The 17209-nt window shown below is 41.5% G+C and overlaps 1 protein-coding gene across 1 annotated transcript in view; it reads left to right on the top strand.

The window, feature by feature from the left end:
- Nucleotides 1-17209, top strand: part of smpd3 (sphingomyelin phosphodiesterase 3) — a 248396-nt gene that overhangs the window by 179384 nt on the left and 51803 nt on the right. The window contains exon 2 of the mRNA XM_048605906.1: nucleotides 6642-8277. Coding sequence (XP_048461863.1) covers nucleotides 6937-8277 — 1341 coding nt within the window. The 5' untranslated portion in view covers nucleotides 6642-6936. The remainder of the gene's footprint in view (nucleotides 1-6641; nucleotides 8278-17209) is intronic.

Raw genomic sequence — 17209 nt, 5'->3', positions numbered from 1 at the left:
TACCTCTGCACTTTTAAATGCTCCTTTAAACCTACTTCAATGACAACACTCAAGAAGCTCGACACCAACCAGGACAAAGCAGTCTGCTTGATTGGCATCACATTCACAAATATCCACACACTCCACCTCTGATACTCAGCAGTAGCACTGTGTACTATCTACAAGGTGCACTGCAGAAATTCACAGAAGTTCCTCAGATGGCATCTCCAAACCTATGACCACTTCTTTCTAGAAGGACAAGGGTAGTAAATACATGGGAACACCACCATCTACAAGTTCTCCTCCAAGCCACTCATCATCCTGACTTGGAAATATATTGCCGCTCCTTCACTGCCTGCAGGTGGAAATCCTGGAATTCTCTCCCTAATGGAATTGTGGACCCACAGCAGGTGGACTGCAGCGGTTCAAGAAGGCAGCTCATCACGTCTCAAGGGCAGCTAGGGACAGGCAATAAATGCTGGCCCAGCCAGCAACACCCATATCCCACAACTGAATATTAAAAGAAATGCTTATCTTAGTACCTCCTAATGTAGCTCGGTTTCAAGATTTGTCTGATTACCGTCATGTGAAGATGCTTCGAATATTTTACTATGTTAAAAGAGATAAGTGATTGTAATTTGTTGTTGTTTGACTGTAGAGTTGCATCCCCATGCAACATCAAACCTAAGAGCCGAGACCCCTTTTGCACATAGTTTCTCCCTGGACAGGCTGTCCCTACCTTCAAATTTATACAGCAATGAAAGGAAAATTGTGCATGTCTTCAATGTTAAGTTGCAATATAAAGTGTGCCATAACTACCGCGCGACCACAAGTTGCTGCAAGCTGAGCTCCCAGAGCATCAATTCCACTTTAATCTTTTAAGGATTAATAATGTTGAACCCTTTCTTCTTATTTAAAAATCATTGCATGGCTATTCCTGGAGACAATGGTTGGTTCAGTGACATTGCAAATAGAGCTGATGTGATGAATTGAGGATAATCTGGAAACCAGGGATATTATCTGTTGAGATGCATTTCCTTACAGCTCACCAGGCTCACTGTATGATAGCAGAGCTGTTCAGTGACGTGTTAAAGCTAAGACTGATAACACTAGAAAGCCAAAATGCTGAATTCCTAGTATATGTTTCTTTATTGACAATTTTCAGTCAAACCAATAATATTACCAATTAGCATATACAGTACAATAGCTACTGAACATAATGCCTAATATTGAATAATTAATTAAAATAAAGCAGAGTTGATGAAATTTTGCCAGTGAATAAATTAAGAGTATAGTTTCATGCCAACATCCAATTCACTGTTTAAAGTCTTAAATTCCAAAAAAACTTCTTTCAGAGTAGATTGAATGTGAATTAACCTCTAGAATGATTTTAAGATACCAGTTCTCTGAAAATTCAAAATGCATGACTTTTGTAAATCTGCAGAAGGGATTGAAATACTCACCAATATATCAATATGGAATTTCAACTCACCACAGCAACAGAATCTCAATAGTCTTACATGATGTTGTTAAGAAATGTGTGCTCCTTGAGTTATATTGTAACTGTGACATTTTACTTTCTTTGTGATATCTTTTAATTTTATGAGGAGACCAATGGTATTTGCTTGGAAGTATAATAGATATGTGTGAAACTGAACTTTGCTTTGACTTCAATATCAGACCAATCGGTTAATTATGAATGTAGGCTCATATTCGCTGGCCACAGTCATCTTGGAATTGGGGTAAACATTTCTGGCATCACGCCTTTATTTGGGAAGCTTGACTCATTTGATCCTGCTGTCGAAGACTGGACCCGGTATGTGGAAAGAACGCAATATATTTTCCAGGCAAGTCATATTGGGGCAGATGAAAAGCAATCGGTAATCCTTCTGACTGCTTGTGGACCCGTAGCATTCTCAGTTATAAGGGGCTTAACTTTCCCAGAGGCACCAGACATTAAAACCTTCCGAGAGTTGATGGAGCTGGTTAAGGAATATTACGACCCCAATTCTGAGACACTGTCAGTTTTATTCGGCTGTTAGAGAACCAGGGGAATCCATATGGGGATTTTTGACGCGGTTAAGACGACTGGTAGAAGCATATGATTTTGGGTTAACCCTGAATGAGATGCTGAGAGATCATTTGGTGTGTGGGATTAATGATGTGACCATGCAGAACCCCCATGAGCTGAAACCCAACTGGACTTCAAACAGGCACTACAACTGGCATTGTCATTAGAAAATGCGGCAAGTGGAGTGTTGGAGCTACAGGGCATCCCAATGGAAGTCGATTAACTCACCTCACCAAGTGAGCTTGGGGAATACCACTCAAGTGTGGGCAATCGCAAAGTCTCATGCAGGGCATATCCTGAGCAGAGAGATCCTAAGCCATCCACAGCAGAACCCCACAACAAAGACCCAGTCACCCAGTTCCTATGGAGGTCAATACCGGCACAACTGTATCTATGGTTGCAGAATCAGTCTTTAACAAGATTCGTTCCAGACTCCAACTCTTAAGTTTGCAAAAGATGTCAGCCAGACTGAGAACATACACTGGGGAACCGTTTCAGATTAAGTGTACGACTTCAGTTCCAGTCACCTATGAAAAGCAGTTGGTGCAGTTATCACTGATAGTAGTGAAAGGCTCAGGCCCAAACTTATTGAGGTGGAATTGGTTGAGAAAGATTCACCTGGATTGGCTCAATATTTTTCAATTAGAAAATGGCTGCCTCAGTGAGGTCCTAATGAAATACCCAGGACCACTTTAGGAAGGGCTTGGAACTATCAAAGGGGCCAAAACCAATTTACATGGTGACCAGGAAGCAATTCCAAGCTATTGCAAGGCCCACCCAGTGCCATTTGCTTTGTGGGCAAATGTAGAGGCTGAAATCAGAAGGCTGGAAATCAAAGGGATCATCAAACCAGTATGAATTGCAGAATGAGCAGTACCGGTCATACCGATTATGAAGCCTGACGTCTCATTTTGCCTTTACGGGGTTTTAAACAAACGGTAAACTGCTTCCTACAGCTCGATAACAACCCAACCCCTCACATAGAGGACTTGTATGCAAAGTTGTTGGGGGTGGCGGTGGCTATCCTGCATGAAGCTGGCCATGATCCATGCCTACCTGCAATTGTGACTGGATGAGGAGTCCTAGAAGTTTGCTACAATTAATACCCATAATCAATATACAAAGCTGCTATTTGGGGTATCATCAGTTTCCGTCCTTTTCCAGCAGACTGGAGAACATTTTACAAGGGTAATCCAAGTTGTCATTTATCTGGGTGATGTACTAACAACAGGGAAGACCAATAAAGAGGACTTGAAGAATTTGGACATTGTGCTTAAACATTTCTCCCAGGTGGGCGTATGCCTTAGAAGGGAAACATATGTGTTCCAGGCACCCCAAGTGACCTACTTGGGTTACAGAGTTGACAAAACCGGGTTATACCCATTGGAAGAGAAAGTGAGAATGATCAAAGGAGCTCCGGCTTCCATGTCTGTACCAGAGCTTAGTTCTGTACCTGGTTCAGTGAATTCTTACGGAAAATTCATACACAACATGGCCTCCATCTTGGCACCCTTACACCTGCTATTGAAAAAGGGTCAGCCTTGGAAATGTTTGCGTAGCCAAAAAGTAGCCTTTAGGGAAGTGAAAATGCAGCTATCGTCATCTAAGATATTGGCCCACTACAATCCAAAGTGAGAGGTAATGCTGACATGCGATGCCTCCCTGTACTGTATCGGGGTAGTGCTGGCTCACTGGTGGCTCAGTGGAGAGGAACGCCAGATAGCATATGCTTCCTGGACTTTGGCTGATGCCAAACGCAAATATGCCCAGATAGAGGAGGAAGGTTTGGCAGTCATCTTTGGTGTGAGAAAGTTCCACCAATACCTTTACAGATGGGCATTTATCATAATAACAGATCAAAAACCGCTGCTGGGGCTACTGAAGTAAAACAAGGTGATGCAACCCATGCTTTCAGTAGAATTCAGCGTTGGGCCCTTATTTTCAGCGTGTACAAGCACCAGTTAGAACACTGCCCAGGAAGCCAAGTGGCAAATATGGATGCCTTGGGCCACTTCCCACTGGCCATACTCCACCAGTGGTGCCTCCCCAGAAGAGTCCGTTTTGGTTTTGAGCCTCTTGGACACCCTTCCAGTCACCACTGACAACATTTGACAGTGGACACAGAAAGATCCTGTCCTAGCAAATCTAAAACAGCTGGTGGTAATGGGGGAAACAGAAAGACCATCGCAACCAGAATTGAAACCTTTCTGGACCCAGCCAGACCAGATCACTGTAGAGGATGGCATATTACTGCGGGGAGCAAGGGTGATTGTCCTGAGCAAAGGTCGCCACTAGATACTGGCTGAACTCCACCAGGGTCATCCAGGGGTTACCAAGATGAAGATGCTAGCAAGACGTTATGTCTGGTGGCCAGGGTTGGATGCTGACATAGCTGTATTGGTGGGGCAGTGCCCAGAGTGCCAACAAGGGCAAAAATTGCTACCAGCTGTGCCCCTACATTCATGGAAATGGCTAGGAAAACTCTAGACTTAGTTGCATATCGACAAAACAGGCCCTTTCATGGGCTCAATGTTCCTGGTAATTGTGGACACCTATTCAAAGTGGTTGGATATGCATAAAGTTCATTTGGCAAACTCAGGGATCACAATTGAGAAGCCGCAAGCATCATTCGTGATACATGGACTCCCAGAAGTATTTGTTACCGACAATGGGACATCATTTGCCAGCAGGGAATTCAAATATTTCCTAAAGTCAAATGGCATTCGACACATAAGGGCAGCTCATTACCATCCAACGTCCAATGGTCTAGCGGACAAAGTGGTCCAAACATTGAAAGCAGGCTTAAAGAAGCAGCCTACAACATCAATTGATACCAGACAGATCTGGTTCCTGTTTGATTATAGGACCACCCTACATGCAACAATAGAGATTGCTCCAAGAGGGTTGCTGATGGGGATAAGATTCCGCATCAGGTTAAACCTGATATTCCCAGACCTGGTGGGAGGGTGAAATGGCAGCAGGAATGCTAATGCGGCCACATGCTGCCTCTAAACAAGAGAGATTATTTAATTCAGGGGATGAAGTTTGGTGCCGGAACCATGAAAATGGCTCTGTATAGGTATGAGGCGAGGTTGACACGAGGTCAATTCCCGTCACTTACAAAGTTTGGGTAGGTGATATAGACCTGAACAAACATGTGGATCACCTGAAAGCTGTTACTCCAGAAACAGGGCAGGAGCAAAACATACCTGGCCCCTCAGAACAGCCAGAAGGCCTGTCAGAGACTGTAGGTTCTCCCCCTCCATCTAGTGTTGAGCAAACCTCAGTGTCTGAGATGGACGACACAGTGGCTCAGTGGTTAGCACTGTTGCCTTACAGCGCTAGAGGCCCAGGTTCAATTCCAGCCTCAGGCAACTATCTGTGCAGAATTTGCACATTCTCCCTGTGTCTGCATGGGTTTCTGCTGGGTGCTCTGGTTTCCTCCCACAGTCCAAAGATGTGCAAATTAGGTGGATTAGCCATGCAATTGCCCATAGTTCAGCAAAGGTAATGCCATGGAATTTCAAGGGGAGATACTGTCTTATGGTGGGCTACTTGTCACTTACCAATGCAAGCCCAAGTGTTGGGCTGCCTTGCTATCTGTGGGCTTTGGCTTCTTCCACATATGATGAGTTGTGAATGGAACTGACCAATATATAATCATCAGTGACTTTTCCACTTCTAACCTTATGACAAAGGAAAGGTCATTGATGAAGCAGCTGTAAATGGTTGTGCCTAGGACACAATTCTGATGAACTCACGCAACAATATTCTAGGATTGAAATGATGCGTCTCAAACAATCGTAATATCTTCCTTTCTACTAATTATGACTCCAGCCAGTGATCAGTGCTCCCCCCCGCCCATAAGGTCCGATATACTTTAATTTTGTTCCAGCTCCATAACACCACATTCGGTCAGGCATTGTTGTCAGGAGCAGTGACTTTCCACTCAACTCCAGGATTCAGCCCTTTTGTTGATGTTTGTGCCAAAGTTGTAATGAGGTCTGTAGCTGACTTTCCTGACTGAATGCAGACAGAATGTTAGTAAGCATGTTATCGGAGAATAATTCCACCTGGGAGCAATAGCTCAAATGGTGGTTGATTGTGGATGCTTTCCTATCTCAAATAGTTGTGGGAGATCTGAAGTGACTGTATTTTATTTGTTTGAGATGTAAAAGTAAGGAGAATTACTGTAATACAATGGAGATTGGCTTTTGGAGAAAGAAGATGTTGATTACACCTGGTACCAATGTTATATGCATGATGCGAAATGATTTGATTCTGCCATGATGTGCTAAATGTGGAATAGAATTAAAAAATTGATGTATGCTAAAAAAATGTTAGAAAATACATTGCCTGTACATTAGAACTCGCTGCAGGAGGACTGCGTATGTACAGCTCATCTTCTCTACAGGCCTCTGGAGAATGGGAAATTTGCTTTTAGTGCATCTGCTATGCACTTGAACAACAGTTAATTTGCATATTTAATATATAGCGTCAATTGCAGACTCTGCAGTGTACATTCTTGTTAGCACAGTGCATATTCCAGTTCATACTATCAATAACAGTTTTCTTTGTGCTTTTCCTGTAGGTGATTTCCGGGTGCCATTTTGTGGAAAAATGTATTAAGTTGAACAATTCCAATGGGATTTGAATTGATCTCCACAGACCAGACCAGACCAGACCAGTACAGTCTCTAATTGTTGAGAAGGAGCTCATTAAAAACGTCCCTTGTACGTCTTCACTTTTCTTAATAAGACAATGATGGAATTGTCTTTTCATTGATTAAATCTAGAGTCATCTGAGACACCTGTCAACTTTTCTAACCCAATAATGACTCTGGCATGATGTAGGAGTTTGTAGACTGTAGCCATCATTCAGTTGCCATGGTTTTGTACACATCCGCTTTTCCGAACTCCTTTCTACAAACTCTTCATTCCGTAGCCTGGACACTTATATTTCCCTGCTATTGGTTGACCGATCGGCTGTTGGTTTCCTTTCTGCCTACCACCTATGAGAAGCATCAAAGAGGAGATGATCCATGTTACCTGCGGGTGATCTGCCTTGCAATTATCATTCCAATCTGCCTGGCATTGCTGATTGCTTCTCTGCCATTTGCATTGATAGGCTTTGTGGTCTGGGCCCCTCTCCAATCTGCTCGTAGACCGTACATTTACTCAAGATTTGAGGACAATTCTGATGCCAGCACAGCAACAGGGCCTGGCTATTGGAAAGCAGCTGGTGGGAGAAGTTTCTGCTTTGCCACAGCCAACGTCTGTCTATTGCCCGATTCCTTGGCCCGTTTCACCAACCTTTCCAATACCCAGATTAGGTCCTCGGAGGTTGGCAAAAGAATACGAAATGGTGCCAGCCGACCTCAAATTAAGATTTACATAGACTCCCCGACCAATACATCCATAAGTGCAGCAAGTTGGAGCAGTTTGGCATGCCCTCATGGCGGAGATAGTGCCAACCGTGCAAACAGTGTGGGCATCAAACGAACTTCCTCCATGGACTACAAAGGAGACAACTTCATTGGCAACTACAGTGACGATGGCAAGGACTCCAAGTCTGGAGAGGAGCAAAATGATGGAGACAGCAACTCCTGTATTGTTCGCATTGCTGGCGATGAGGCAGTCCACTTTCCTGGCAAGGAGGTGGACATCTCCGGTGTGCAGGTCACCATAACTGAGCCTTCAGAGCAGCAGGGAGAAACCGAAACTGATGATGAGAAATGCCAAACCCCCAACCATAGACATTGCGAAGGAGATGGTGTCAGTTTAGATAGCAACACCACTTCCAGAGAATCTCTGATCAAGTTCAGGATCACCGATGGTGCAATGGACAGCAGTGGTGGCACCAACAACAAATTTGTCTACAAGGCCTCAGTCATGAAGAAAGCTTCACTGAAGAAAAGGAGGCATCTGGGTGACACATTTGACCATGAGCTTTCAGCTTTCTTCCCTGCCAATCTGGACTTCCTTTGCCTACAGGAGGTGTTTGACAAGCGGGCGGCAGAGAAGTTGAAAGCACAATTAAACCCCTACTTTCAATACATACTGTATGATGTGGGGAGGTATGCTTGGCACAGCTGCTGCAGCTTCAAGTTTTTGAACAGCGGGCTGTTTTTTGCAAGCCGTTACCCAATTTTAGACGTTGAATTTAAGTGTTATCCTAATGGGAAAGGAGATGATTCACTGGCAGACAAGGGTGCCCTGTTTGTGAAGGTAGGCCACAATTGTTGAAAATGTTTATAAATATTTATATTAAAATGAAATGTTAAAAAGAAATGAACGCTGAGGAAGATGACACGTGGAGGAAATAACTGACAGCAACCTGCATTTATATGGCATCTTTACGTAATAAAGCTTCAAGGCACTTCACAGAGGCATGATGAAACAAAATTTGACACTGAGAAGGTTTTAGGATAGAATTTCAAAAGCTTGATCAATGATATAGGTTTTAAGGGAGAGTCTTAAAAAAGGGAAGTGAGCTAATGAAATGCAGAGATTTAGGGATAGAATTCTAGAGATTAAGTCCTACACAGATGCATTCAGGGATCACCAAAGTTGCAGTGATTACAATTATAGATGCTAAAGAGAACAGATATTAAATGAGTGAAGATATCTCAGTATTGTGGAGGTGGAGTAGGTTACAGAGATAGAAAGGGCAAAGCCATAGAGGGATTTGAAGACAAGGCTGAGAGTTTTAAAATTGTGATAAATGGGAATTTGTGTAGGTCAGTGAAATGGGATTGTTGGGTGAGCCTGACTTGTTGCATAAGGGCACAGGCAGCAGATTTTAGAATGTCCACAAAGTTACCAAAGCTAGAATATAGGAGGCTGGTCAAGATAACGTTGGAATAGTAAGGTCTAGAGCTGCAAAGGAATGGATGAATGTTTCAGTACCCAATGAGATGTGGGAGTCCTGTGATATTAATGAGTTGGAAGTAGGTAGCCTTAGTCATGGTGCTAGTATGTGTTTGAAAGCTCATCTCGGGATCGAATATTACACACAGAGTTAAACTAATCTGGTTCAGTCTCTGAGAGTTGCTAGGGCTAGCAGTAGAGTTGGTTATTTGGGAATGGAGTTTGTTATAGAGACCAAAGACAATGGCTTTGATTTTCCCAATATTTGACTCAAGGAAATTTCTACTTATTTTGTACTGGATTTTGGACAAGAGTTTGACAGTTTAGAGAGAGTAAACAGGCCAAGAAACAATTGAGTGAGACAACAAATGAGGCAAGAGATCAAGTCCTAAAACCCAATACTCTATTCCTCTGTAGAACCAAGAATTAATATGGGGGCACTGTATGACTTATCAAAGTATCCCTTCATACAGAAGTAATAAGCAAATTACAGTACACCTACTGTAGAACATCCCATCAATAGACATCAACAGGAAGAGCAGACTCCTTTGTTTATCCAGCTGAGCTTTCTGACTGTTTACAAATCCAACTGAGACATTTAATCTTTTGCTCATCCACATGAGATTTCTAATGATATGGTTGCACTTTTGTGATTGGAATATTATGCTTTACTGATGGTTTGGGAGGGAGCTAGGATTTTTAATCTATATATATATATGTATTAATTCTTTGGATGTTAGCAAGAATGGCATTTATGTCCATTCCTAATTTTTGTTATATTCTAAAAGAGTAGAAAGTAAAACATTTGCCGATCCTGTAGAATTGTAGAATGGTAACAGCACAGTAGGCCAGTTAGCCTGTTGACTCCATGTGGGGTCTCTGCAAGAGCTAGTTCCATTCTCCTATCCTTTTCTGTAACCCTGAAATTTGTTTTCCCTTTACTTAACTTAGCTAATTCCTTTTGAAAGCCAAAATTGAATTTGCTTCTACCAACCTTTCAGGCAGCACATGCCAGACCATAAACATTCACTACATAAAAAAGATTTCCTTAATGTTACCTTTGGTTTTCTTTTGCCAGTACCTCTAAATCCATGTTCTCTGGTCATTGATTCTTCTGCAAATGGGAACAGCTTCTCCATATCCATCCTGCCTACGCTTCTCATGATTTTGAATGCTTCAATCAAATTTCCTCTCAATCTTTTTGTGCTAAGGATAGCAACCCCAGTTTCTACAATCTATCCACTTAGCTCAAGCTCACTCATCCCTTGAAGTATTCTGATAAATGTCTTTGTTTACCCAATAAAGCTTTCACGTCCTTCCCAAGGTGGAGTGCTCAGAGCTGAAAACAAGACTCCACTTGTGCCCAAATCCTTGCTTAATACAAGTTCAGCATCAATTCCTTTACTCTTGTACTCAATGCTGTATTTATAAAGCTCAGAATCCAACTTTTTTAACCACTGCTTCAAACCACCCTGTCACCTTCAATGATTTGTGCACATATACCGTGTTGCTCTCTTTTTCAGCACTCTCTTTAGAATTGTACCCTTTAGTTTATATTGCCTTTCCTCCTTGATACTACCGAAATGTGCTGCTTTACACTTCTCTATGTCAAATTTAATCTTTAAATGTAACATTTCCAACCGTTTCACCAGCTTATTTCAAATTTTGTAATTGTCTCTTGTATATCTAAATCCAAGCCATTAATATAGAACATGATAGGCTGTGAGTCTGTTACTGACCTCTGGGGAATTCCATTATGTATCTTCCTCCAATCCAAAATATAACCGTTCAATCTTATTCCTGTTCTTTATCCGATTTTGTTTCCATGCTAAAAGTGCCCCTTTATTTCCTGGGCTTAGACATTATTCAGAAGCTATTTTGAAATTCCATACACACCACATGAATGCCCTCATTAATCCATTGTTATCTCTTCATCAATGCACTGTTACCACATCAAAAAACATAATCAAGTTAGTTAAACATAACTTGTCTTTAACAAATACAGTCTCTCAGAGCTAGGATGCAATTGAGAAATGTCGGCAAAAGAAAATAAATTCCAAAGAACAAGAAAAACCATTGTAAATGCACAATAAATTGCAGTCATGAGTCCATTTTTAATTCAACCTTCAGCTTCACAACAACAAAATCCACAGAGTAGTGATGTAGAACTTCCTTCCTCAAGTTTAACCACAAGAGCTGAAAAACAGCATAAAGGTATGAGTGTAAAAACAGAAAGTTACTATTAACTCCACAAAAGTAAGAAAGTACAAAGACAGCTACCTGAATTTCAGTTTCATTTGTGAAATATACCTTGTGTAATTTATGCATAAAAACTGAACAACGAATCTTTGGAATCCTCCAAATTACAAATGCATACAGTCACCAAGCATGTTATATATAAGGACAAGCAATGTTTGTTTTCATAATTGTAAGATGAATGTTCATTTAGATAAAAGGACTGTCATGCTAAGCGTTATCTGTAGAATTTATACAACATGGCTGGGGGGCTTCAGAAGCAGAAAGATTGAGAAGCCCTGTTGTGGGATTATATGGGGTTAGGGATCAGGCCAACAGAGACAGCTTGTGTGTTGAAAGTTCTAACCTATACTCAGTAATTTCATCTGTTGACTTTCTCTTGTTTCAAATAGCAAGCCATGATTAATTGAAAATAACTTCACAGAACTTGATCAATCGGATTTGCATGAGATGTCTCAAATTTAGAACGGGATAATAATTTATTGTCATGTGTATTTTTACAAAAAAAATGATAATGTTTATAAGTCGCCAAACCATGGCACCTAAAGTAATGAGAGAAGTCACAAATAAGAAAAAACAAAAATGAAAAGCTCATCGCAGTTCAATTAACAACTCCTGGGTTCAGGGTACACTAGAAAATTGGACCTAAACCGCCATGCTGGGCCAGGCCAAGGCCTCCATGCCAGGACAATATCTTTGTGCCAGGTTGCCGAAATACTCAGAAGCCATCAACAAGCACACTATTAGATTTCATAAAATGTGATTCTGTTGTGTTGCCTAGCCTGGGTGGGAGGTTGGGTGACGGCTCTGCAATTCACAGTCCAGAGGCCTTCATAAATAGCAGTGGTCTGCTGTGCACTGATTTGACACTGCAAAACAGATAGATGTTACAAAGGGAAGAGCAACAGGAAGATCAGCCCTTCTCCAATGACGAGAATTTATTGGAGCATGAGGAGGAGGTCATAAATCAAAATGAGACAGGTAATGATTCATCTTTTGGGGCACTAGCTGCTTCTCCTCCAGAGGTTGAGACTTCAGTCTCCTGCGTTGGCTGTGGCCTGGTCCTTTGATGGAGATGATCTGTAATGGAGAACCACAAGGATCATGTTCAAAATCATCGCAGTTTGAGCACTTCACATTTAATTGTGTGCATCCTCTGAGCCTATATACCACCAACAAGATAGTTCCCTCACCCTCCCAGGTCCTGGCTGGTTCAGCTTGCATCTACAGCTGATTACATTCCCTCTTTCCCAGCAAATTCCACCACTTCCACCTCAGCTGTTGTGAGAACCCTCAGGTCACCAGCCCCTTCTCCTGTGCATCTTTCTCTCCGTCTGGCATACAGAACATGTTAAATGATCCCTCACCACCTTGTCTGATTGCATCTCCAATACAAATCAACGTGTCCAATCATTAATATATTGCATCCAAACACAAAAGGCAAACTTCCAAATGCTTTGGCTTCAATGTATCATTAAGGCATAGCTGCCCATTTGCATGTATACGTTATTGATGATCACACAAGAGACTCCTATTGAAGGTAAGGTTATCATTTTGCTAGCATTTACACTAGTGAATTGCAGCAGGTCATTGACCTGTTTCTTTTATTGGACCCAGGTTCAGCAGATGACTTATAATAGCTCATTTCCTGTATCACCTCTGTCCAGACCTCCTTGACCTGGCAGGAGAGCCTTCTGATGTCATTTTCAGAAAAGATTACCTCCTTCCTTTTCCTGACATCTGGAGGTGAACGTAAAGAAAGATATCAATGAACCATGGGACTAGTCTGGTAGTCAGATGTTTCTCCAAAGAATGTAGCAGTGGCACACACTCTCTGATTCAACAGGAGGCTGTTTAATAGACTGCTCTTAGATGCTGCATTTTCAGATGACAGCAAGTTTCAATGATGAAAAGATTCCCCACAGCTAAATTGTAAGTTTGTCATGCTCGTAGCCGGTATTTAGAATATTAAATACATCACATGGGAAATAGCAAAAGTGAGAAAGCAAAACTGGTGCACAGTTCCAATAACAACATCAGAAATGAGAAGATAGTGATAAAATCCAGGATGGGGAATGCACTTTTGTGTAGAAAATATTATTTTCAAAAATCCTCGAACAAGGAAACACACAGGAGACCATAAGAGAGGATTAAGTGGTATGCAATTAGGAGAGAGTAGCAAATTGAATTGAAAGTTAATTGGGAGAATGAAAATAGGATTTATAAGTAGCTTTTCGAATGTGTTTAGCATTATAATTGGGTAGCAGATTCCTACAAGTTGCTATCATGGAATTGCTTCTATTCATTGTTTATATCAAAGATTTGTATACAACTCTGCAGAGAATATTTATCCTGCCTTTAGCTGAATCCACGTGAGAGAATGAACTCAAATTGACTTGAATGCTCAATTTACACCCCAGCTGATGTTATGTTCTCACTGGGAGTGTCAGAGAATGATTGGGACCACAAAAACCTGGAGACTGAGTAAATAATTTGATAAACATCTCAGTATCCTCTTTGTGTTGACAGACATCTTTGTATCCTCTTTGGCCACAGGTGAGGTCCCAGAGGAGTGGAGAATAGTTAATGTTATCCCATTGCTTCAGAAGGGTAGCAGGGATAATCCAGGAAATTACAGGCTTGTGAGCCTCATGGTGGTGATAGGGAAATTATTGGGAAATGTTCTCAGTGACAAGATTGATACCCACTTAGAAGCAAATGGGCCGATTAGCGATAGACAGCATGGTTTTGTGCAGGGGAGGTCATGCCTCACTAATTTAATTGAGTTTTTTGAGGAGGTGACAAAAATGATTGACAAGGGGAAGAGGTTGATTTGTCCACATGGACTTCAGGATAAAGCCTTTGATAAATCCCTCATGGCAGACTGGTACAAAACGTGAAGTCACATGGTATCAGTGGTGAGCTGGCAAGATGGATACAGAACTGGCTTAATCATAGGAGGGAGAGGGTAGTGGTGGAAGGACGCTTTTTGGAATGGAGGGTTGTGACCAGTGGTGTTCTACAGGGATCAGTGCTGGGACCTCTGCTGTTTGTGGTCTACATAAATTATTTGGAGGAAAACGTAACTGGTCTAATTAGTAAGTTTGAGGATGCTACAAAGATTAGTGGAGGTGCAGACAATAAGGAGGATTGTCATAGGATACAGCAGGATATAGATCAGCTGGAGGCATGGGTTGTTTAATCTAGACAAATATGTGGTAATACATTTTGGAAGGACAAGTACAGGTGGAAATTATACAGGTTGAAATTGGATCTATCGACCTTCTAATTAAAAACTAAAATCTACATTACTTCCTGAGTCTGGAGAAAATATGAGAAAAAAATTCAAGGACAAAGATAAGGGGGTTCCATCCAGAAAATCTCTGTGCAAACCCAATGAGATTAGCAAATCAAATCAAAGAATTCCTACAGTGCAAAAAGAGGCCATTCAGCCTATTGAGGCTGCACTGACCCTCCAAGGACCATCCCATTCCAGAGCCAGATCTCTACCCTATCCCCAGACTGCCTACATATCCCTGGACACTGTGGGCAATTTAGCATGGCCAATCTTGCACATCTTCGGCCTGTGGGAGGAAGTCAGAGCACCCAATGGAAAACCATGCAGACATGGGGAAGATGTGCAAACTCCACACAGTCAGTTGCCCAAGGCTGGAATTAAACCCAGGTCCCTGATGCTGTGAGGCAGCATTGCTAACTACTGAGCCAGCATGCTGCCCAAAGCAAAAGAATTTAACAGAGAATTTCAGGAACTAGATGTGATGAAACAAATTGTCATATTAGTCTCAAATCCATTCCTTCCAGTAGATATTGGTGGGTGGACTACCAAATTCCTTAATGTGTTTGATTTACAGAGAGCTGGAGTTGATATGGAAATAATTACTCAACAATGTCTGCTGACACCCCAACAAAGTTGTCAGGATGCACATGCAAAACTTTTACTGCACAATGTGAACATTTATGGTGTGTCAGGCAACATAGCCTAATTACTATGCAAGTTGATATTTAGCTGAAAGTCAGATCATGGGACAGCAATATTTGGGGGACTTGTAAGAGAAACACATCCTGTGTTTTTAAAGTGAAAGCTTGGATTGGTTCCACATACCTCAGTGAGATAGCCTTGTCCCAATTTAAGTTAATCAAGTCCTAGTATTGCACCCAGTACTTTTGATTGCAGTCTCAAATGACAACCCAGACTCCAAGGCACTGGCAGGTAATATACAATCACAGGTGTCACACTGATACTTAGTGAATGGAGGACAAAAGGAATAATTATGCATGTTTGGTTTTAGATTTATGTAGCATTAAAAGTAAACTGTTCAATATATATTTTCTTTAGGGTAGAACCTGGAATACACTTTAAATTCAGAAAGCGATGTTGTACTTAAAGAAGTTGGAGACTACTGATATATGTTGGGATGGAGCGTGGCAGACATTTAGGATTGAGACCTAAGCTGTTCAAAAGCATGGAGACAAACTGCTTCTATTCTAAAATTTTCATCTAATTCTGTTGTGAAACCTGGTTGCTCTGCACCTTCTAGCATGCGAGCAGCAAGGCTAACTCTAGGGGATGACAAAAGATACAAATACTCTTTTCAGGCACATATGCAGCAATACCTTTGCAGTTCAAAGGGAGGGAAAGTATTGCACAGGAAAGAGTCCTCAGCTCTCTTACTATTTTCTGAAAGGCTTAATTTCTCTTTCAGTTTCTTGAAACCTCCCCCACAATCCCCTACAGTTAACTGTGGACATAAACATACATGCACGTTTGTGTCAGGCATAAAACCACAGGCCCATCTTTTTGATTGACCAATACACTTGCAATGAGAAAGGTTACGAGCTAGCTCAGTATTCTCTGGTGTATTTCACTTTAAAGCAATGGAGGGAAGGAGCACAATTCAGTTACATGAAGCTGGTTGGTGAGGGGAAGGCAGGTGACTTTCCCCAATTTCACTGTGTTTGGAGGTAATCAGATATGCTTTTAAGTTTTTTTTCAAATCCAGTGCCAACAGCAACTGTAGGTCTCCAGCTCCCTTTCCACATTTGGCATTCTGCAATGTACTTATTGTAAACTGATGGAATTTGCATTCTTAGGTGTATGGTGGGGAACTTGATGACTTACCCAATCTCTTGTATATTTTGACTCACATGAGATTTCATTTAATATGTGATCTGTGTGTCTGTGCTTTCTGTCTGATTTTATAGTAGACTATTGTTAATAGGGATGGAAATTAGCTGAGAGTGACAGAACCAAAATGACGATGAAATGAAGGCAATTTATTACATAAGTAAGAATGTTTAATATACATGTTCTAACCTGACCCCTGTATGACCCCTGTGTGAGTGCTCCTCCTCGTGTGCCTTGCCAACAGGGACAGCTCAAAATGCAGCTGGTCAAAGAGCTTGAAATGGCTGCTCTTGAGAACTAATATTAATATGCTGTTAGAACCAAAAGGACTTATTTGTTTTGATCCTGCCCATCACAATGACCACACATTCCATGATTAACTTCAGAATATGAGAATTGCATTAGAGAATTGTGAACTTGAACAAACCATCTAATGAGTTTTGGAATTTTAACAGGGAGATGACAGCCTAGTGGTATTATCACTGGTCTGTTAATCCAGAGACCTGGATAATGTCCTGGGGTCCTGGATTTGAATCCTACCACGGCAGATGGTGGAATTTGAAATCAATTAAAAAAAAGTTTGGAATTAAGAGTCTAATGATAACCATGAATCAATTGTTGGGAAAAACCCATCTAGTTCACTAATGCCCTTTAGGGAAAGAAATTGCTATCCATACATGGTTTGGCCTACATGTGACTCTAGACCCTACAACAATTGATTCTTAATTAGGGTGGGCAATAAATCCTGGCCTAGCCAATGAGGATCTCATCTGCTGAAAGAATAGAAAGAAACTTAGTGCTGTTAACATTAAAAGCTAAATACCATCGGTGCTGGATATGGAGAGACAGAGACAGAGACAGAGACAGAGACAGAGACAGAGACAGAGA

The sequence above is a fragment of the Rhincodon typus genome, chromosome 15 (genome assembly GCF_021869965.1).
Source record: "Rhincodon typus isolate 14 chromosome 15, sRhiTyp1.1, whole genome shotgun sequence".
Taxonomy (NCBI): Eukaryota; Metazoa; Chordata; class Chondrichthyes; order Orectolobiformes; family Rhincodontidae; genus Rhincodon; species Rhincodon typus.
The sequence above is the reverse complement of the archived record's forward strand: the minus strand, read 5'-3'. Positions and strand labels throughout refer to the sequence as shown.